General features: G+C 37.6%; 2 protein-coding genes and 1 non-coding gene across 3 annotated transcripts; all 3 read right to left on the reverse strand.

Moving 5' to 3' along the window:
* Positions 1–202: 202 nt before the first annotated feature.
* On the reverse strand, positions 203–8474 carry eif4a1a (eukaryotic translation initiation factor 4A1A). The gene is made up of 11 exons (XM_067401693.1): positions 8381–8474; positions 6969–7017; positions 6734–6866; positions 5306–5445; positions 4791–4959; positions 4528–4637; positions 3770–3913; positions 3312–3449; positions 3142–3231; positions 2783–2862; positions 203–2697 (listed from the first exon to the last, which is right to left on the reverse strand). Exons 1-11 carry the CDS (start codon positions 8401–8403, stop codon positions 2553–2555), a joined length of 1221 nt encoding a protein of 406 aa, XP_067257794.1. The 5' UTR covers positions 8404–8474; the 3' UTR covers positions 203–2552.
* On the reverse strand, positions 3530–3666 carry LOC137031386 (small nucleolar RNA SNORD10). Its single transcript, XR_010896529.1, has one exon. It is a non-coding gene; the product is annotated as a small nucleolar RNA SNORD10 (small nucleolar RNA).
* Positions 8475–9295: 821 nt separating the features above from the next.
* Positions 9296–22089, reverse strand: senp3b (SUMO specific peptidase 3b). The gene is made up of 11 exons (XM_067401691.1): positions 21916–22089; positions 18606–19343; positions 18065–18217; positions 15817–15928; positions 15541–15688; positions 14767–14814; positions 14550–14627; positions 13245–13382; positions 12476–12559; positions 12282–12332; positions 9296–9736 (listed from the first exon to the last, which is right to left on the reverse strand). The coding sequence occupies exons 2-11, from the start codon at positions 19303–19305 to the stop codon at positions 9626–9628; spliced, it is 1623 nt and encodes a 540-aa protein (XP_067257792.1). The 5' UTR covers positions 19306–19343; positions 21916–22089; the 3' UTR covers positions 9296–9625.
* Positions 22090–23143: the final 1054 nt, after the last annotated feature.

Raw genomic sequence — 23143 nt, forward strand, 5'->3', positions numbered from 1 at the left:
TATATTTATATTCTTACATACGTAACAGAAAATTTGCTTTATTTGCTTTACTGCGTTAGATGATAACATGTTGTCTAAAAATGTTTTCACTTCAAATATTATTTTCAACAAAATGTATTTAAAAGATATTTAACATTTATTAATAAACATATATTTCCAACATATTTGTACAATATTTAAAAATATTAGTAACCATACACAGTTGAGTTGTTCATCTTTTAGAAGTTATTGCACAGTCAGATTCAGATGTAATTAAGTATAATGGTGAGATCACCCTTGTCTTCACAGGTGTGAATCACAGCATTATTCATGAAGATTCATGCCAAGGAACAAAGTGTCTTACAAAATTTAAATCAATTGTTTTATATGAACGAGTAAGCAGGATCATTTTTACATCATTTGAAGCAAAAAATCTAGTCTACAAACTCCAATACCCAGAAGTCTTGAACACATTTAATATTTGATTTGTGGCTGTATTTCAGTTTGTTTTTTCAATAACCACACAAACATTCTCTCAAAAATACAAACATGTACATGTTGCTCACATATTATGATAGCCTAGTTCGTGCTGAATAGTGTAATGACACTTTTGCCATTAATAGGTTTACAAGCAACTGAAAAAAGCACAAACGTCAGGACATGTCACCGTTTCCTCAGACCCCAGGGGGTTAATGTCTTTAATACCTTTCTGGACCTTGAATGTGGTGGTTATATTGCTGTCTATGGAGGAGTCATATACCCCTCACATTTAAATCAAATCTCTTAATTTTTGTTTCAAAGATGAATGAAGGTCTTATGGGTGTGGAACAACAGGAGTAATATTTTTGGTAAACTAACCCTTTAAAAAGGCATAGCTCACCCAAAAATGAAAATTGTCATTTACTCCACCTCAAGTTGTTCCAAACCTGTATGAATTCTGCTGAAAAAAGTTCCATATTTTGAAGAATATGGGTAACCAAACAGTTGATGGACCCTATTGACTTCCACAGTACTTCCCAGCCAGAGGACAGAAACAGCAATTGGAATTTTGATATACAGCAAGTTATAACACATTGAGCTCATTAAATTCTCTTTTAAAGCTCAACCAGGAAAAAAGACAATAGATTACATTTAAGCCTGGTTTCACACAGACAGGTCTTAGACCAAGCCAGGATTAGGCCTTAGTTCAAAAAAAAAAAAAAGCAACCCACACACTTTAATGCATCTTGAGACAAAACAATGGCTCTGATATAATTTAAGATCTGTCAGTATAAGTTAAAACTCATGCATTTTAGTCTAGGACTAAAATAAGCGTTGTCTGTGAAACCAGGGTTAAAGTCTACATAGCTGCATTTTATCATTTTTTTCTTAAAACTGGTAAAAAACACGAACAAGAGGCAACTTAGCATGTTAAAAATGGGAAATACCTTTATTTCAGACCATTAAAATAAATACTATACAGAGTCCAATGTAGAAAAGATTTAATACATGGCTTCTGTCTCAAAAAGGTTAATAATTATCACATTTGTAATAAATTTGTTTAAAAAAATAGCACTGACCACCCCACATGTAAACCCTACATCCAAACCCACCCAACAAAAGACAGGCATTTTTTTGAACAATACGAAGACATAATGATCTCTATATACTCTACTACTGCAGTTTGGTCCTTAACATATTTAGACCCCTCCAACACAGTTTGGTGAGGTAGGTTATAGGAGCAACACTCCTCAATAGGACTTTGATGCAGAGAAAATCTGAGGCAATACAATGGTGGGTCATTAACCAGTCATGCCAACCATTCCAAATTCACTTCTAATGCCTTCAGCCACTCATCCCGCCAGAGTAAAGCCTATTTACAAAAATCGAAAAAGCTACAGCCACGCACACAGGACAACACAAAAGATGTAACAGAAGAATTGGACAACTTGAGAAAATTACTTGACCACATTTTGCAATCGTAGAATCGGATTTGTTCCCACTAACCAACTTCCTTTTGGACTGAAGCAACCTTTTCTTTTTTTAAATAAAGCAGATCTTAACCTACCTCGGATGCTTCGGTAAAAGGAAAATGGCAGTGACTCGCAGTTTGGAATAAAAGTCCAAGTCCTCCATATAAAACATGAATCACTACATAGTTTACATCCTTTGCCCTGTGCAAAAAAAAAAACAAACAAAAACTTCCAATGTAAAGTCACATCTCAAATATGGTTAACCCAACACTATCAAGAAAAGCAGGGTATGTCTCCAATCCATTATGCGAGTCAGTGCATTAACATTTACACCACACATGCAAATAAGCCCTGCAACACCTCCTCTTGATCAGTAGATGGCACCATTTAAAATGGGTAAGACCAAATGAGCCTTATGAATCTTGAGTAATCATTCTGAATCATCAAGAATTCAATGATGTGGCCAACATACTGGATTTATGAAAATCATCCCCTCAGAACTGACAGTACTTGATTTGTGAGGGATTTGCATGAAAATGGATGTAGGTTGGAATGAGACTAAAGAGGGAAGAGAAGAAAAAAAAAAAAAGAAAAAAAAATATAGGGAAAGAGGAAAGGGTCTTAGATCAGATCAGCAACGTTCATGGGCATTTCCTCCACAGTAGTATTGTAGAAGGTTTCAATGTCTCGGAGCGTGCGCTTGTCATCTTCGGTAATCATGTTAATAGCGACGCCCTTTCTACCAAAACGTCCACCACGGCCGATTCTACAAAAAAACAAAACAAATTACACAACAGCCACAAATGCACAAACCAGACAACCATCACCACAGAAAAAGCTCTTAGACTCACCTGTGAATATAGTTCTCCCTGTTGGTTGGAAGGTCATAGTTGATAACCAGAGAAACCTGCTGCACATCAATGCCTCTAGCCTATAAAAGTAATAAGAGTACAGTCAGAAACAGTAAAATTCAAAAAAGTGGTCAACTAGTAAACCCAAGTTAATTAAAATCAACACTGTGTTTGAAAAACAAATGTCAGCTGCTTTAAAGTTGTGTTGAGGGATTGGTGACCCAGGCACTGTGGATAGCAGTTAGAATAATCTCCCAAAGAACTTGATTCCCATCACAGCACAGAACGCTGGTGGAAGAGGGATCCTTGGTGTGCCATCTCTGAACTGTGGGTAAAGGGGAAGATGAAAGGTTGCTTACCAGCAGGTCGGTAGTGATGAGGACTCGACTGGAGCCAGAACGGAACTCTTTCATGATGATGTCCCTCTCCTTCTGCTCCATGTCACCATGCTATGGAGTCACAGTGCAAAAATTCATAACAAAGGCATTTTGAAAGACTATACACACCTCAACATGTTATAGTCACTCACCAGCGCAGAAACAGTGAAGTCCCTCGCATGCATTTTCTCAGTCAGCCAGTCCACCTTCCGGCGGGTGTTGATGAAGATTACAGCCTGAGTGATGGTCAGGGTTTCGTAAAGATCACACAATGTGTCCAACTTCCACTCCTGAAAGACAGAGAAAAGACCTTAGCAAATGGAGAGAGCGAGACAGACTGGAAAAAACAGCTCTGCCACTAGGTGGTGCCGTTTTCAGACTCAAGTTATGATCATGTTCCCAGAGTCCTACAGGCTCAAAATGCACTGCCAAGCAAAACGCTTAACAGACATTGAGCACTGCAGTGAGTCTGGGATCAGTTGACACGCATGGGGATCATCACAAAACAGCATTACAACTTCAGTCACAAACAGCTGTACACTTTGGACAAATGACAAAATGAACAGTTGAGTAATAATTCCTTTCTCTACCCTAAAATTATTTCACTCACCTCCTTCTCAACATTGATGTAGAACTGCCGGATACCCTCAAGGGTCAGCTCTTCTTTCTTAACTAGGATACGAATAGGATCTCTCATGAACTTTGTAGTCACCTCCAGCACCTCCTGAGGCATGGTGGCAGACAAAAGAATCACCTAGAAAACAAACAAGGTTACAGCTTACAAAAGGAGTCAACACTAACCACAACCTGAAGATGCCCATAACACAAAAAGGTAACAATTTACAGTCATCATGATCAAATCCACGGCAATCAGCCAAGCTGATCAAGGTGGAGGAGGAAATTTAACATGTATTCATTACTTCAATTAACTCATTGCTTCTACCTTAAATACATTGTTAGCCAACTGTGTGATATGTATACATGTACACTGCTGAAATACATTACTTGGACAAAGTCCCCTCCGGTAACACACTCTAAATTGTAATGTAGACCATGCATCTTCTGTAAAGCTGCTTTGAAACTATGGATTGTAAAAAGCGCTATACAATTAAACGTGAATTGAATGCTATGTCAGCTTTCATCTATATAGAAGTTACTACAAGTTGCACAGCAATTTAAAACATTTAAGGTATGAAGTGTCAGCTGCTTAATAGTCATGAAGAGGGACCAAGAGCCCAATCATTGTGGAAAGCAGTTACATTTCTCTACCAAAGCTCATGATTCCCAAACAGCATACAAAGCTGGAGAGGAGAGGTGACTTTGGTGTGGGCACCAAGAAAAATTGTAAACTGAAAAGTATGAGATTACCTGAGTATCTGTGGCCAACTTCTGAAAGATCTCATAGATTTGGTCCTTGAAACCACGGCTCAACATTTCATCTGCCTCATCCAGTGCAAACATCTTTATATATTTAGGAGCTGAAATAGTAAAACAAAAGTGTCACGTCTAAGACATTAGGCATGCAGAATACTAACCTATGAAATTTCTCAACTACCCATTCAGTTTATTGCAATGAATGCTAAAACAAGTCTCAAGACAGCCCACTAAAACAAGTGACCATTTGTACTTACAGAGATATCTGCGGTTAAGCATGTCAAACACACGGCCAGGGGTCCCAACCACTATGTGGGGCACATCAGCCTGAAGCTTCTGAACATCAGTACGGACATTAGTGCCACCAATGCAGGCATGGCAGGTTGCCCCCATGTAGTCTCCAAGAGCCAGGACAACCTTCTGAATCTGAGGAAGACAAAGACATTTTAGCAATAAAAACTTTATCTGAACCACCACCTGTGCTTACAATAACAAAAAGTTATGTTTTAACATAACTTTAGGATAAGAATCTGTGCCCATAGCATGAAACAGTCTTTGTCTCACTGTGATGAGCTGACTGGGATGAATATGGCCTTCATTTCCTCTGCCCCTAACAGATATAGGACTGCGTCACAGATAGACACAGCCTTGCCCAAATGATAGGGGACATGCTTAAAAACTGAAGCTCTCTTTCCACACTTTTCCTTTGGAGACACAGAAGACAAAGACAACCTGTGTGCTACAGCAAACCTGAATGAGTAATGCTTCTCACCTGCTGAGCCAGCTCTCTGGTAGGAGCCAGAACCATAGCTTGTGTAGCCTTCAGCTCCACATCTACCTGCTGCAGAATGGAGATAGCAAATGTGGCTGTCTTTCCTGTGCCAGACTGAGCCTGTGCAATGACATCATAACCTATAGACAGAAAATTGAAGATTATTAATCAAAGGCCATTTAATTGCATCGAGTTTCAAACTGGCTGTAATGTTAAAAAGTAACGTTGAAAGTACTAGTGTTGTCAAAAACATCGATACCGAAATATCTGAAACTATTCCAATACCCCTTCTCTACAGTATCGATATACAGATACCAGCTACGCATTCTCACTTTCTCTTCCCTCCGGTGAAGTGACTTCCTCTCACGTTGTGTCCACTGGCGTGGAGTGGTGTGAGTGTTTTCAGTTCATTCCTATGGAGTTTAGGAATAAGCTGAAAATGCCCGCTTTGCTCCACGCCAGTCGACCCGCATTATCACTAGTCTCAGTCGCTCCATTTGGATAGTGCTTGCCTCACGCGCATCACTTTAGTAATTCCCACAGGTTTCACGCTCACACCACTGATCTATACAAGTGGCGTTCTCATAAAGCCAAGTACCAAACTGACTTGGTTTTCATGGCATATAGCGCTTAAACGGTCAAATACACAAAATTATCAAAACACCCATTTTGGTGAGTAGGCCTGTTCAGTTAAGTCAGTTTGGGAACACAGCACATGTTTCTGCGCACAAGCTCTTAAAGTGATAGTAACCTAATAAACCCGCTGCCATTGGTCACGATAATAAAAAAAAGAAGACAAAATTAAGGAAATCACTTGCTGCTTTTGTAACTTAAATTGCATTTAATTTTTACAGTAAAGACAATCCAGTGTTTTATTACATTTGTGAATTTGTCCAAATACTATTTTTAGACCCACCTGAAACACCTAAAGTTTGTCATGTTTCTTTAATCTATGTGCACTATTGTCTGCAATTTCTTATTACACTTTTTTTTTGGGGGGAAATACACTTCAGTTTTAAATAAAGCTTCCCCATGCTGTGAACGCTACTGCAGCAAAATTACCCAATTAAATCAAATTATGAGATAAGAACATCTGTATGGCAGTATACATGGGAGTTTTTCCCAGTGGTATAGAAAACGTATCGAATATTGATATTTTTCAAGGTATCGTATTGAAGTTAGAAATTCCAGTATTGTGACAACACTAGAAAGTATGGAAGCAGATTGTGCCCATAGCATGAAACAGCCTATGCCTCACTGTGTTGAGTTGACTGGGATGAGTATGGGCTTTATTTCATCTGCCCTTACCAGATATAGGTCAGAGTGTCACTGTCAGACACAGCCTTGCCCAGTTGATAAGGGTGCGAATAAAGAGCTTATAATTCAATAATTAAATGACTAAGCAGACGAAAAGAAAATTCTACATACCCTTGATACAAGGGAGAATTGCCCTCTGCTGAATGGCAGAAGGTTTCTCAAAACCGTAAGCATAGATTCCTCTGAGAAGAGCCTCTCGCAGGTTCATATCATCAAAACTATCAACAATCTCCTTCCAGTTACTCTGTTTAAAAAAAAATAAATTTAGTTGCTGCCGATTTAAAAAAAAATAAATAAAAATATCAATATAATTAAAGTAATTAAATGGCTCTTAAGAGACACCAACCTCAATGATACCATCTGGCTCCATCCCCTCAGGGCCATTGTCTCTGGGTCTGAAATGAGAGAATGTAATTAGTACAGCTTTGATGTAAAACTCATTTCACATTATGATGCCCAAAGCAGCTAAAGGACTAAAACATAGCATTTAAGTGGATTTTATCCAATTCTTCAGTCACTCAGCCCACTATAGTGTTGGGTTTTACCTACAAACATCCCATACATATTAATCCATTGTTAAATGTTTAAAATACCTACATTAAAGGGAGCGTTCGCGTAAAAACGAAAACTTAAACTCAACTTGTGGGGGGGAAAGTCAGAATGACTGCCTCAGCTACTATTCACTTGCATTGGATCATTTTCCATAAAATGAAAGTGAACGGTTACTGTGGCTGTCATTCTGCCTGATACCTCCTTTTGCGCATATAGGTTTGTATTACGATTTTTTTTATCATTTGTAATAGTTAAAATATCGATTTTGCATTCCTTTAAGACACTGACATCGTAAATTAGGAAAATGACCAAGGGGCCGCCATTTTCAGTCAGCGCCATTAACAACGTGGCTCCGGTACTTCGTCGGAAAAAAACAATCGATCATTACAACGTAACGTTAGCATCTTATACGAGCGGTATAAAATAATACCATGCGTCAATTCATTAAACCAATCCATGTACACATTTCTTTCTAGACCCATAGTATACAACTAATCGTTTCACCTACGACATACTTTCCCCTTTTCTTTCAACATTTTAAAAGAATAAACGGCATCTTTATCATTTATATACACTTTAATAAAAGAGGCCTGTGAGGACAGGCCTTGGGCCTACACGACAAGAACACTCTATTGTCTAGCCCAGGAAAGGCCATGTGCCCTACATATTTTCTCATTTGTAGGCCTACATTTGCGGACAAAATACATTTTTAATATCACATGGCACTCTATACGGGGATCTCAAGTGAAGTACACTACAAAAAACGTTAAAAATATCGACAAACTGTTTCAAACGAGGAAAAGGGAGCGACCATGTGCCGCATGGACGCGCCGGTTACACGAGGAACTGAACGAGCGCGTGAGACACGTTGCGTCACAAGAGCCGGCATTCTAACGGATCGTCGAACAGACGACACAAAAACCATATGAAAAGACTCTTTAATAAACATTGCGAGTATAATCTAAAGTAAAACGACCGGTACTTACACTACATGGTGAAAAAACACACTTTTTACGAGGCGGGAACAGCGAGAGAACGAACGTGCCAAAACGGCTGATAATGCTAGTTTTTGAAACGCCGATGGAAGAAAAATATTCGTTATTATCAAATAAATCATGTTAAATCAGTGATACCGACTAAGCATTTCCCGTAAAACGTTTATAATCTTACATAAGCAAAAAAAAATCTTGGAACACGTTGTCTTACCTATCTTCATGTTCAGACGACATTATTACAAAGGACTGTAGACTGGCGGAAACGCGCAAATACTTAAACCATGACGCCGACCAAAGCTCACTGATTGGACAACTCCTCGCTCAGTCAGCTTATAGACCCGCCCACCGCGACTTCCCATTGGTCAAGAGACGATTGGTACCTCCTTTTTAATAAGGGCCTATTTAAAGACGTCACGAAAAAAAAAAAATTCTTAGCTGGAAGTTGAAAAAACATGTGAACCACAATTTTTCTTTTCTTTTAGAAATGTGATGTGTGGTTTTCCAGAATATATATATATTTTTAAATGATAAATACTTAATTTTCTTTTAGTAAAATAACAAAATTCATTTTATATATATATTCACAAAGTACAAACCACTTTTCTGGCCCTAAAATATTTGTTGTCTATTTGAGTTCGTTTCATAATCAGAAAATGTAAAAGCGACTAAATAGCCACAATATATGAGGACCTATTTTTATGAAGGGATTATATATTGGACCATCAGTTAACTTCGTTTATATGTTAACTTCATCTTAATATGCTTATTTCCATTTGGCCTCCCCTTGGGTTTTGTGTTTGTTTTTTAACTGTTACTAAGAGTAAAAAAAAAAAAAGTTTTGTTCACTTCCAGAAAATATAGTCAGAGGTAACCCTTCCCTTATTACCCAAGAGCTGTTTTCCTGTTCATAAATGTTGCAAGTGTGTCATTTATGATTCACAGCTATTGTTACTACCATTGGGTCATTTTAAAGTCATATAAATGTTTTGTGAAAAGCTTACTGGGATTATTTCCAGTTTGAATAATGGTGAACACATTATTGGTTAACACATTATTAATTGCGATGTGACTAACAGAATAACAATTTAAGTGTTCTGATGATTACCCAGATCGTTATTTTCACAAGATGATTTATTTAAAAACAAAACTGCAGACATGATTCGTCACTTGCATCAGGGCACAGTTACTCTCATCTTTATGCGCAGAACAAATACAAAACCCACAACAGAGTGATCCATTTAGGCAGTACATCACAAGGGCAAGACAGGCTGTCAACAGTTGATTACCTCAGATCTTTCAGTCAAGATGTTGGGCTCCAGTATGAAACCAACTGAAAAGGTTATACAAAATAAAAATAAAAGTGTATGAGGATGAAATATCCTCATTGTGAAGTCTTTCAGGCTTTTTGGACAAATGTATCTTTTTCCCCACTGGTTGTGCAGCCTTTACACAAATATCACAGTGAGAGCTTGCAATGACACAGTTCTTTGTACATAAGTCTCCTCAGCTTGGGCATGTCCTGTTGACGGAAGGTGAAGGGCTGACCCAATGCGAGACACTTGCAGTACTAAAGAGGAGGTGGAAAAAATGAAGAGAGAAATAAAAGGTAAATCTTGTGTGTAGAATTGGGGAAAAGACATCTCGAACAAAATATATTCTGACAATATTTCTCTGTGCCTTTGTGGAATACAGATTGTTGCATTTTGGATGAAGCATGTCAAAGCGATAGTTCACCCAAAAACAAAAATTCTGTCATCATTTACTTACGTTCATGTTGTTTCAAACCCGTAAGACTTTTCATCTTTGGAACACAAAGATGTTTTTAATGAAATCCGAGCAATTTCTGTCCCTCCATATATTAGACAGCTATGCGACTACTACTTTGATGATTTAAAAAGTTCATAAAGAGATCATAAAACTAATCCATATGAATTGAGTGGTTTAGTCCAAATATTCTGAAGAGACTTCATTATATGATGAACAGACTGAATTTAGGCTTTTATTCACATATAAACTTTGATCAGCGAACATAAACAGAAGCTCAATCATACCTGCTTGACGCGTGAAAAACCTCTTCCGGAAGCTCAGAAGTTCTGGGTAAAACATGAGAATGAACCTCAAGCAAACATGCTTGAGCTTCTGTTTACCACAACTGATGTGTGAGTTGATGAATGTTTATATGTGAATAAAAGCGTAAATTAAATCTGTTCATCATATAAAGCAATCAAAGTCTCTTCTGAAAATTTGGACTAAACTGCTCAAATCAAATAGATTAGTTTTACAATCTCTTTATGAACTTTCTGAAGCGTTAAAGTGGTAGTTGCGTAGTTGTCAATAGAGGGACAGAATAGCTCAGATTTCATTAAAAATATCTTAAAGGTGCCTTAGAACGCTTTTTCACAAGATGTAATATAAGTCTAAGGTGTCTCAAAATACCCCATAGATTTTTTTTATTAATTTTTGTAATTATTTTAATTTTGTATTATAAATGTGCCGATTCAGGCTGCTTCCCCTTTAAATGCTCGTGCTCCCCGGCTCCAAGCTCTCGACTTTATATACATTGCATAAAGTTCACACAGCTAATATAACCCTCAAAATGGATCTTCACAAAATGTTCGTCATGCATGCATGCATCAGATCATGTCAGTATAGTATTTTTTTGGATGTTTACATTTGATTCTGAATGAGTTTGAGGTTTCGCTCCGTGGCTAACAGGCTAAAGCTAACATTACACACTGTTGGAGAGATTTATAAAGAATGAAGTTGTGTTTATGAATTATACAGACTGCAAGTGTTTAAAAATGAAAATAGCGACGGCTCTTGTCTCCGTGAATACAGTAATAAACAATGGTAACTTTAACCACATTTAACAGTACATTAGCAACATGCTAACAAAACATTTAGAAAGACAATTTACAAATATCACAAAAAATATCATGTTATCATGTCAGTTAATATTGCTCCAGCTGCCATTTTTCGCTATTGTTCTTGCTTGCTTACGTAGTCTGATGATTCAGCTGTGCACAGATTCAGACATTAATACTGGCTGCCCTTGTGTAATGCCTTGAATGGCTGGCATATGCAAATATTGGGGGCGTACACCCCGACTGTTACGTAACAGTCGGTGTTATGTTGAGATTCGCCTGTTCTTTGGTCTCTTTTAAACAAATGAGATTTATATAAGAAGGAGGAAACAATGGAGTTTGAGACTCACTGTATGTCATTTCCATGTACTGAATTCTTGTTATTCAACTATGCCAAGGTAAATTAAATTTTCAATTCTATGGCACCTTTAATTTGTGTTTCGAAAATGAATGAAAGTCTTACAGGTGTGGAACGACATGAGGGTGAGTAATTAATGACAGAATTTTCATTTTTGGGTGAACTAACCCTTTAAAGGGAATCCCTGGTGTTAAGACTTATATGGCTTAATATAACATAAATGATGTCTCTTACTGAAATATGTAGTAAAAAACCCATGAAAGATTTACGTTATTTAAAAAAAACGTGACATATTTGGACCAATTTGGACAATGGCCATTCTGTTTGCGTTCTATGTCGGTGACATCAAATGGTTGCACTCACTACTCTACTGACACTGTCCTATTGCTATTTTTAATGCAACACAACTCGGAATATAATATACAATGCCACATTGTGCAGCTTTTGGTTGTAATTTTCAGTCGATGAGCCACAAGAGAAGCGATGCAAGTCTTCACTGCTTTCCTAGCGATAAGAGGAGAAAAGAATGGCAAGTAGTTAAGAATGTGGACGAATAAAACTTCCTAAAGATCCGCGTTTTTGTTCTCTTCAACAAGCCCTGGTGCCTTTGAGGGTTTTAGTAGACCACAGCAGAAAGAGCTTACAGTTGGCGATGGATATAAGTGTATGCTTTAACCAAATGCCGCGCCTGTCGTGGAGACTGACGAAGGTAAGCCTAACACATCTCTATTGAGACTGCCTCAAAACTCATGTGTGCCATGATGCACAAGATATCTGTGATCACATAAAATAGTAGCATCTTCTCAGCATGTTTAACTGTGTGTAATGCATTCAGGTGACATAAAACCTCAGACCATGATCAGCTCTATGAATATGGTGTATGTACATACCTGCAGGACAAATGCACCACAGTCACTGTCATTATTCTGTCTGCCAACATTCTGTAACATAAAAGAGGCTTTATCAACTGTCATTCAGACATTTGTGCAGCATTAGATGAAAAAAAAAAGGCAAGCTGAACGTCATTGAGCCATCACAACAAGTAGCAATTTGAGGAAATTGTCACTGCAGTGTCTGGACTCACCATTTTAAAAAACCCTTTCCACCCTGTGAGAAAGTCTTTCTTGTCTTTTATCATGGCTTCTGCCTGCAGGTATTTAAAAATATGCTGTGGAGGGAAAAAAATGATCACTTAACCAATTAGAGTAACAAACATAAAGACAAAGGTTAAGATTTTATTACATTGTTTTAAGCCCGGGACACACTGCACGATTTTTGGCTGTCCCAGACAAATCGTGATCGTGGCTCTAATCGATGGTCCTATGTCATACAGTGAGACTGGTACAAAGATGGCTGTTGTCACAGTCTTGTGACCAAAGATAGCCTATGATCATTTTCTGACAGTGCCAGAAATTCAGCATCAACGCACAGTGTGTTTGCCGCTACGACCTACATCTACTGACCAGTGGCCAGCCGATCAATATGCTTCATGAAATCAATGCAACATGGCGCTAAAGCTTAAAACTGCTTACCTCAAGCTCTTTTCACAACACAAAAACTACAGCTGCCAAAGTGTGATTCAACATGGTCTTTTTGTTTACCACTAGCGCATGCTGATGACGTTTTAATATTCTACAGAAACTTGCATCATAGCCTACGATTCAATAGATGTCATCATCGTACACACTACATGCTTGTTGTACCCAAGTTTAAAAAAATCCATGTCGCACAGTGTGCAGTGTATCCCGGGCTTTAGACATTACACACAGGTTCAAAGAAATGTCATTGTTTGTGGAGAAGATTTTGACTGTACTATAATACATAAAACACTATATTTTTTATGAGGTTTATACCTTGGGGCAACGGCGATTTAGAGTTCGCTGAGAATCGAAGTATGTGATGGAGCGCCGTTTAATATCAACCGAGACCAGTGACCAGTGCACTTCTAAATGAATGGGAATCAACAAAAGATCCTTCTGGAAGATGTCCACCTGAAACATGTTTGAACTTGTGTTGATGAAAGCAAGAACATGAACATGCGTTCTGCAGATTTACTTTAACGATTTGCAATGAAGAATGAACCCATAAAAGGATTAGTTCAACAAAAAATTTAATTTCTGTCATTAATTACTCACCCTCATGTCGTTCCACACCCGTAAGTTCCCATCTTCGGAACACAAATTAAGAAATATTTGATGAAATCTGAGGGTATCTGATCCACACATTGCAACTTTTGACGTCCAAAAAGGTAGTTAAAAACATGGTTAAAATAGTCAGAATGACTGCAGTGGTTCAACATTTATATTATCATGTTATGAAGTGACGAGTATACTTTTTGTGCGCAAAAACAAAACAAGAATAATGACTTTATTCAACAATCTGAACCGTTGTCATACGTAGTTAACTCAGTGGAGGCTTCATTTTTTACGTCCGAATGCCTGCTCATTACTGGCAGGATCCTGTGTTAGCATCACACACATGCGTCGCGCTGCTCATGTGTTCAGCTTCGGCTAATAATGAGTTCACTACATATGACAACGGTTCTAATTGTTGAATAAACTCGTTATTTTTGTGCACAAAAAGTATTGTTGAACCACTGCAGTCATGTTGACTATTTTAACCATGTTTTTAACTACCATTCTGGACGTCAAAAGGTGCAATTACTGCCTACGTGTGGATCAGATACCCTCGGATTTCATCAAAAATATCTTAAATTGTGTTCCGAAGATGAACGAAGGTCTTACGGGTGTGGAACGACAAGAGGGTGAGTAATAAATGACAGAAATTTCATTTTTGGTTGAACTAACGCTTTAAGCAACACAACTGTTTTCAATGTTGATGATGGTAAGAAATGTTTTTTGAGCTCCAAATCAGCATATTAAAATGATTTCTGAAGGATCATGTGACACTGAAGACCGGCGATGCTGACAATTCAGCTTTGCCATCACATGAATATATTACATTTTGAAATAAATTCTAATAGAAAAGTTACTTTAAACTGTAATAACATTAGTTTTCTATTTATTCAAATACATGCAGCCTTAATGAACATAAGAGACTTCTTTCAAAAACATTAATAAGTCATTTTTGTATGGTAATCCAAAATTTTGAATGGTAGTGAACTTCAAATCAAATAATAAGAGATTTACAGTTCTTACATTCTTTGTCCACCGTTTCACTCCATCATAACCTTTGGTCCTCAACTTGTCATAAAAGAAACTATTGAAGAAGTGTACCTAAAAGTAAATGAGATGCCATTAGACACAACAGAAACCACTGAATGCAAGTGGATACAAATGAACTATATGGCAGAACAGAAGAATTACATAGGAGAAATGAGAAGAAAGAGAGGAAAAAAAAAAAAAAAAAAATCACCTTTTCAGGCACTGAATCCATCACAAGGTCTCCATACATGTTCATGACCTTAAGAAATCAGATGAAAAAACAATGCGAGCATAAGCACAACTGAGAAAAGCTAAATAATTAAGGGGATAGTTCACCCAAAAATGAAAATTTTATGTTTATCTGCTTACCCCCAGGGAATCCAAGATGTAGGTGACTTTTTTTCTTCAGTCGAACGCAAATTATGATTTTTAACTGCAACCGCTGCCGTCTGTCAGTCAAATAATAGCAGTGATTGGGAACTTGAACAATAAGAGTCGAAAAAACTTCCATAGACAAATCAAAATTAAAACCTGCGGCTCGTGACGATACATTGATGTCCTAAGACACGAAACGATCGGTTTGTACGAGAAACCAAACAGTATTTATATAATTTTTTACCTCTTATACACCACTATGTCCAACTTCGTTCAGCTTCCGGCTAGTGAGGTCTGATCGCACTCTGACAACGGAAGTGATGACTCGCGCTCATTGAAGTATATGGGCGAGACATCACTTCCGTCACCAGAACGCGTTTTTGACCTCACTAACAGGAAGCTGAACGAAGTTGGACATGGTGTATTAGAGGTAAAAATAGTTGAAGTTCCCATCCACTGCTATTATTTGACTGACAGACGGCAGCGGTTGCAGTTAAAAATCCTAATTTGGATGCATCTTGGATGCACTGGGGGTAAGCAGATAAACATCAAATTTTCATTTTTGGGTGAACTATCCCTTTAAACTTATCGTATATAAGTCAAAACTGACCTGGTCATTGAGCCAATTCTGTCCATAGAGGGTGCTAAGATCATCCATAGTGAGAACATGACGCTTGTAATTCACCCGGAACCCTTTCACCATGGCAGTCCCTGGAGACCTCTGGTAAACCTGAATTAAATGTTGCACCACAACTTTCCTGTGGGAACATAATAAAGAAAAAAATAAGCTTTTTAGCTTTCTTTCTAAAGATCTATGTTACACACATTAGATGCACAAAGACAAATAATTAAAAAGAGTGTATTTGAGGTTGTGCATGTGCAAGACCTGTGAGGCTGAGAGAAGTCCTCATTAAAGACGCCCTGCAGTTCCTCGACAATATCATCTGAATGTACAGGAATTAGACTTCCATACTTTCGAAGGTATTCATCAAGAAGACCTGAGAAATAAATAAACGCATGCATGAGGTACCACCACTACAGAGCCAAGGACATTTTGGCCAGACTAAAGAAATTAGTGTAAATATTTGTTTTTATTGAACAAAATATAATGTTGTCATGTATATTGAATAATGTCTCTTCTTATGTATAAGCATAAATAATCCTTCACAAATCGATCTCATTTTAATGCTGTTCTGTCACTGTATGTCCTTTCAGTCGCTTTGGTAAAAAATATCTAAATTTTTTTCCAGTAACAATGTCTAATGTCTAATCTATTTATCCAGTAACAATGTCTGACAAAAATATGAAGGGAACAGTGCAAAATGCATCTCTAAATCTGCACAACATGCATTCATTTCAACATTAACAACTTAAAAAGGAAAACCTAAGTCTGTTTTCTTCTAAACTGAGATTAACAATCACAATCAATGAACACAAACCTCTCTGATTCAATTAAATCAGATCTCATATCACATGTTATTTTCATTCTCATGTATTGTCTGTACTTTTCTAAATGTAATGTTGAACACTCAGCATCAAGTTGTGACTGCACATCCTGTGCTAACATTTCAGATCTTCTTGTGGCTTTTGCAACAGAAAGGGGGGGTTGTTTAATTTCTCTCAGTTCATGTCTTTCTTTTCCATCTAAAAATGTTTCACATGCAGCATCCATGCACTCCCTTTACTATTTCCCCATCTGTAAAGGGCTTGTTTTGCTTTCCTAAAATCCACTGTATTTTTAATGAACACTCATATGCTCGTTGTTGGGCGGTGAGTGAGTGAGAGAGGACCCGTGTGGATCGCTCATATTGGGCTTTTAGTTCATTTATTTTTCGCAACCTTACCTCGGACTGCTGAGGGTACGTTTCTTCAAAGTGTCTATGTTTAGTTTTGTAATGACGTTTAATGTTCCCACTTTTGACAACCGCCACAGACTCCGAAAAATGAAGCACACAGGCCTCATACATTTCGATGAAGGAAGAATAAATGCACATTTTCCCACCCATTCATCTCGAAAAACTCTGTTTTCAGCGTCAACTTTCTTAATTTTTGAGAATGCCATTGTTTTTCTGTCATCTAAAGTTGTATCGGTGTGCGCCGCTCTCTGCTCTCTTCACTGCACGTCTGTCTGTGACTCCGCGCTCCGCTCTGCTCTCTTCACTAGGCGTTTCTCAATGTCAAGGATACTTCCTTGGCAGGACTGGTCCTTCCAAGTCACTTCCTTCAGAGGCTAGGCAAGGCTCCTCTTTAGCATTCGGAGAACACGTAAATGGAACAGACTAGCAAGTGCACGTCATTGCGACATTACGTCAGTGAAAAGGTCCGCTTTCGGTGCTGAAAAATGCCGGTGACGGCAACCAAGCTAACAATTGTTAAATGACGGTCCTGTTCAGTTAGCCATCAATAACGTAATTTGTATTTGTATTATTTATATTATCAATACGGTAGTAATTTGTACTGGCATTTAAATGTTAAACTTTATTTATCTGACATATTTACTACAGTTATAACAAATGTTTGGTAACGTAAATATACTTACATTTGAAAGCATATTGCCCGCTAACGTCCGACATTTTTTAAAAATTTTTTGCACAAGATCGCAAAACTACGCGCATAGGATTGTGGGTGATTTGAGAGCGCGAAGGCTACACATATGCATCCTTTCCTGTGTATGGGATATTTTTCGAACGAAGGACTCAGTCCTTGTTTGAAATTCCGAGGATCCTCGACATTGGAACAGTCCTTCGACGGATGTCGATGACGTAGCATCCTCGAAATTCTGGCTTCCGAGGATCCTTCCTTGACATTGAGAAACGCCTACTGTCTGTGACTGTTCGTGCCGGCGCCGCACTCGAAACCTGTCGATGTAGGACCCAAATAGCTCTACTGAGCTGACCTTTTTGTGCCTGATATAAATTGGATTTTATAATAACGTTAAATGGCGTTTGCCATTTATTTATTTAATTGTGTCAAAAGGCTTTGCGGTCCGGATGGACGCATCTCCCGGTCCGCCAGTTGGCGACCCCTGACCCATATCATCCAAATATGCTGGACATACTTCCATATGATAACCTAAAGAGATAATATAAGATAGGATGTCATTTTCTGCAGCTTCTAGACAACAGAAATTCTACCTTGGACATAAGACCTGTGCTCCTCCAATAGGACCATCTCCATCTTTTGAGTGGTGGGCTTCACGGGTATTGAAAGGTATTCCCGAACCCCAGTGACTGCTGAATTTGATTGAGAATCCCCATGATAACCACTGAAACCAAAAAACTGCTTTTCTGTGGAGAGAGAACAAACAATAATATAATTCAGTTTTGGCTATCAAGGGTTTTCAATCTTTTAGATGCTAAGGATAGCCAAATATGACCATCCTAATGAGAGAGACTCCATCCTAAAATTTAAAAAGCAGCTATTTATTATTAGGTAACTATTTATTAAAAGGTAGCTATTTATTATCATCATGTATTTTTTTTGTTAGATTTATTATTTATTTAAATCTAAATCAATTTTTATCTTAATATCTTTTTTTAACTTTTTTTTTTAAATCATTTATTTAATTTTATATTTTTTTTCTAAATAATTTTATTCTATAAACTTTGACAGACCCCCTAGCACTCCCTTGTGGCCCCAGTTGCTCTTTATAACAATGAGAAGAAAACATCTCACCTTTTTCTCCTCCACTTGTTGTCTCCAAACCTATTTGTGATGACCCCAAGGTGTCACATCCCTGTTCTCGTCTCTTGCTGGCAATTAGGCTATACTGGCGCCACCTCCTTGCCCGTCGATACCCTAAGGTGCTGACCCACTGCGCCCGCTGTCTCCACGTTTTCCAATTCTGCACGAGCCGGTTGCGTAACCTTGCACTAGACCGTAGTCTTCGCCAGCGCTTCAGTCTTTGCTGCCTAAGTCCATGAAGCCGAATCTGGAAGGGATTTTCGGGAAAGTCTCTAACTTTGAATTTGGCCTCCCCTTCGCGCGAGGACACCTGCTGCCGATAGTTATTGGCAAGCATAACTTGCGGTTGCGATTCAAATGGCATTTGCCAGTCTTCTACTTCATCTTTCTCTTCCCACGGGGCACAATCAGAATCAATCTCTTCCTCATCCTGTTCTTCCTCTTCCATATCTTCTTCATTCTCATCAAATCCAACCTCTTCATCAACTTCTACTGGTTCTATGTACTCTCCAGTCCAGATTTGCTCCTTGTGACCTAGTTTGAGGTGAATGGGGCTGGTGGCGTTGGGAGGGGAGTTCGGATCCATTAGACCACCTCCCATGCCTCCGACACTGCTGGCCTCCTGGCTCACAGTCAAGGAGAGTTCCCCTTGCCAGCGGTTCTGAGCCAGGCTTCCACCACTGTCTCTCATAGTCCACTGGCAACCTGCTACCTGCGCCAGCTTGCCGTCTAGAAGAGAGAAAATGTGAATTAGGGTAAATTCAGTACTCTGAATCTTGTTTTTGTTTCTGGATAATTTGCATAATACAGATGTATTACTTATAACCTACTGATAACTGGTCTTGTGTAATATATAGTATGGTGACCAAACGTCCTGTCCTGGCTGTTTTTTGTAAAGTGATGAAAATGTCCTGGTTTTCATTGTTTTTCATTGGGCCATTAAATTGACCGGTGTTACGAGATTTTCGGTTTCTGAGATTTTCAGTTTCTGAAGGCGGAGCATACATTAATATAAATGAGTTTCGCAGACATGCGCAATTGCACGTGCAACCGAGAATATTAGCTCACATTGTACCTCAAGACATTAGTGGATTATTCCATAAAGGTAACTATATTCTCAGCATCGCTGTTGACTTATGGCTAAACTACAGTTGTTTACTTCTAGGTAACAGTTTATAATGTTTTCATTATTTTGCACAATTTATGCAGTCGTCTGTAACTGAATAACAGATACTTTGTGTAAGAGCAGAGCAACTTTTAGCTATGGTCTACAATGAGTTCAGCTCGTGCTCTTCCTATGTACCTTGCGATGTAACAGTTGATAGGCCTATATAAATTTCTAATAAGATAAACTTTCATGCTTATTTGTTAAAGGTGCACTAGAACTTTTTTTTAAAAAGATGTAATATAAGTCTAAGGTGTCCCCTGAATGTGTCTGTGAAGTTTCAGCTCAAAATACCCCATAGTTTTTTTTTTTTTTTTTTTTTTTTAACTGCGTATTTTGGGGCATCATTATAAATGAGCCGATTCAGGGCTACTGGCCCTTTAATTCTCGTGCTCCACGCCCACGGAGCTCACGCTTGCCTTGAACAGTGCATAAACAAAGTTTACACAGCTAATATAACCCTCAAATGGATCTTTACAAAGTGTTCTCATGCATGTGGCATGTATGCGTCGGATTATGTGAGTTTTGTATACTGTTATATTGTTTACATTGATTCTGAATGAATTTGAGGCTGTGATCCGTGGCTAACGGCTAATGCTACACTGTTGGAGAGATTTATAAAGAATGAAGTTGTGTTTATGCATTATACAGACTGCAAGTGTTTAAAAATGAAAACAGCGACGACTCTTGTCTCCGTGAATACAGTGAGAAATGATGGTAACTTTAACCACATTTAACAGTACATTAGCAAAATGCTAACGAAACATTTAGAAAGACAAGTTACAAATATCACTAAAAATATCATGAATCATGTCAGTTATTATTGCTCCATCTGACATTTTTCGCTGTTGTCCTTGCTTGCTTACCTAGTCTGATGATTCAGCTGTGCAGATCCAGATGTTACTGGCTGCCCTTGTCTAATGCCTTTCATAATGTTGGGAACATGGGCTGGCATATGCAAATATTGGGGCGTACACCCCGACTGTTACGTAACAGTCGGTGTTATGTTGAGATTCGCCTGTTCTTCAGAGGTCTTTTAAACCAATGAGATTTATATAAGGAGGAGGAAACAATGGAGTTTGAGACTCACTGTATGTCATTTCCATGTACTGAACTCTTGTTATTTAACTATGCCAAGATAAATTCAATTTTTCATTCGAGGGCACCTTTAAGCAACAAAAAATTGCTGGGAAAGATGCACTCTACAGCAAAATATAGATGGGCAAACAAGGAGGACGATGAAGAAAAACAGGATGAAGAGGAATACGAAGATGAAGAACAAAACTAAAGATATAGATTTTTTGTTAGTTTTTGTAAGTTTGTGAGAGCCATTTTTGTTAAATTTGGATTGCTAATATAGCAGAGGTATTTTTTTAGGTTTTTTTTTTTCTAATACAGAAGAGACATTATTTCTGAAACTTGTCATAATAAAACATGTTGAGTAACCCCTGAGAAGCCTATCTGAATTTGTGTCTTTGGTTATAGATAGTATTTTGTAATATAACAATTTTCTTTACATACAGAGGAGGCATACTTTAAATGTATTGAAATTATAAGGCATCTTTGAGTAAACCTCGAGTATCATTTGAGTATCTCATTGCTAGGCAGAGTGTCCTGGTTTTCGGTAATCAAAATATGGTCACCCTAATATATAGTGATTGGCAAAGTACATATTATATATATTGCATACATCTTATTTTACATGTTATACATAAAAATAGTGTTATATACTGTTTTCATTTACTCTTATAAAAAAGGATCAAATAAAAAGGAGCAGAACAATTTACAAAGAAAGCAAGTATTAGAATTAGACACTCACAATAGACAATAATTTACAAACTGTGCGAGATTAACCAAACGTGATTCATGAAATGTGCACTTATATTCATGCACAATGGTAAAATGCTACTATGAACAACTCAATGAGCGGAAAACATATATTATACAGCTTCATGTCTACCATGTTATATCTAGAGAACACATATTTTGTGAGTTTTGCAACGACGTTATAAGCCGATTAATTCACGGTTGCTTTGGTAGTATTTTCTCTCTGGCATGTGCAAATTCGCTAATTAGCTGACTGGCTAACAGCTATCTACTGTCCAGTCTCTTGAATTACACCCACATATCACTCACCTTTTACGTGCAGTTTTACACCAGTGTAAGTTAAAAACACACGCTGCAGCTTTGCCTTTACTTCCCACGAATTTGGGGCAAAGAAACCAAATTGTGCATTACGAGGATTTCCACCACAATCAATGAATACAGTCGCGTTCTTTGCACGAAACCACGCACCAGCTGCTGCGCGCAACTGATGACATCAGTGGTCTCGTGTAATGGCGCTACAGATGCTTGCAAAAATGTTCAGCCATTCTGTGCAACAACCTTTAATCCGATTATCGAAAAAACAAAGAAAAAACTTAATTGCTGGCTTCAAAATGGTCTTTCACGCCTCTTTTATGCAATCTCTCTATGTAGATAAGCCACATGTAAACTGATTGATAGCTCTAACAGATTAAAAGCCATTATATGAAGAAGTAGGACTATGTTATTTTAAACTCTTAGGTGGTTTAAATTGTATTGATTTTAGTTCTTTAAATTACACTTTCAAAATAAATTGACTTCATCGATATTTGAAAAATCAATATTCTATCTGGAATATTTTCCCTGAACAAGCTTTTTCATGTATTGGAGGTATAGATTTTTTTATTGATGTGCAACTATAACTTATCAAAAATCAAACTTTCAAATTTCCACCAACAGGTACTTTTAGCATGGGCTTTAATATATAAACATAATTTCACTCCCCATAAATTCTTTATGGAACAATCAAAATATTTTATACAAAAACAGAACTTTATTTTTTGATCAGTGGTTTAATAATGGATTACTTTTAGTTTGTCAGCTATTTAACAACAAAAGTTTTACTAATGACTTACGCTGAATTTCTTTCAGAATACAATGTTCCAGTTACTCCCAAAGAATTTGCCATATAGTTATGGGAGTGATGCCAACAGGAATCTGTATAAGGATTACACTCACTCAGCAACTATAACTACTACCTGAGCCAATAGACACTCCTAAAATATGTTTTTCAGGAAAAAAAGAAACAAGAAGGTTAGATACCTGTTTCTTGAAGATATTATCTTGATATCTCCTGCAATCTTTTACTGGAATAATTTAAATTGGAAAAAGATTTGGTCTTTACAACAAAAATATTTTCTCACCAATGAAGTCAAAGAAGTGTCTTTCAAAATAATAAATAAATTTTACCCTGCTAAATATTTTATGATTAAATATAAAACCAATATTGATACAAGATGCTCATTTTGCCAAGTGCACACAGAAACTGTTTATTTTGGTC

This window comes from Chanodichthys erythropterus, chromosome 11, assembly GCF_024489055.1.
Source record: "Chanodichthys erythropterus isolate Z2021 chromosome 11, ASM2448905v1, whole genome shotgun sequence".
In the NCBI taxonomy this organism is placed as follows: Eukaryota; Metazoa; Chordata; class Actinopteri; order Cypriniformes; family Xenocyprididae; genus Chanodichthys; species Chanodichthys erythropterus.

Bases quoted from the DNA above. Each gene is read 5' to 3' on its own strand.
- eif4a1a (XM_067401693.1), bottom strand. From the start codon at position 8,403: ATGTCGTCTGAACATGAAGATAG. The intron at 4,960-5,305 runs GTGAGAAGCATT...TGTCTTCCTCAG, and splicing joins CCAGAGAGCTGGCTCAGCAG to ATTCAGAAGGTTGTCCTGGC. The intron at 3,914-4,527 runs GTAATCTCATAC...TTTGTTTTCTAG, and splicing joins AGTTGGCCACAGATACTCAG to GTGATTCTTTTGTCTGCCAC.
- senp3b (XM_067401691.1), bottom strand. From the start codon at position 19,305: ATGAGAGACAGTGGTGGAAGCCTGGCTCAGAACCGCTGGCAAGGGGAA. The intron at 15,929-18,064 runs GTAGAATTTCTG...TTTATTTCTCAG, and splicing joins GCACAGGTCTTATGTCCAAG to GTCTTCTTGATGAATACCTT. The intron at 12,333-12,475 runs GTGAGTCCAGAC...TTTATGTTACAG, and splicing joins GGAAAGGGTTTTTTAAAATG to AATGTTGGCAGACAGAATAA.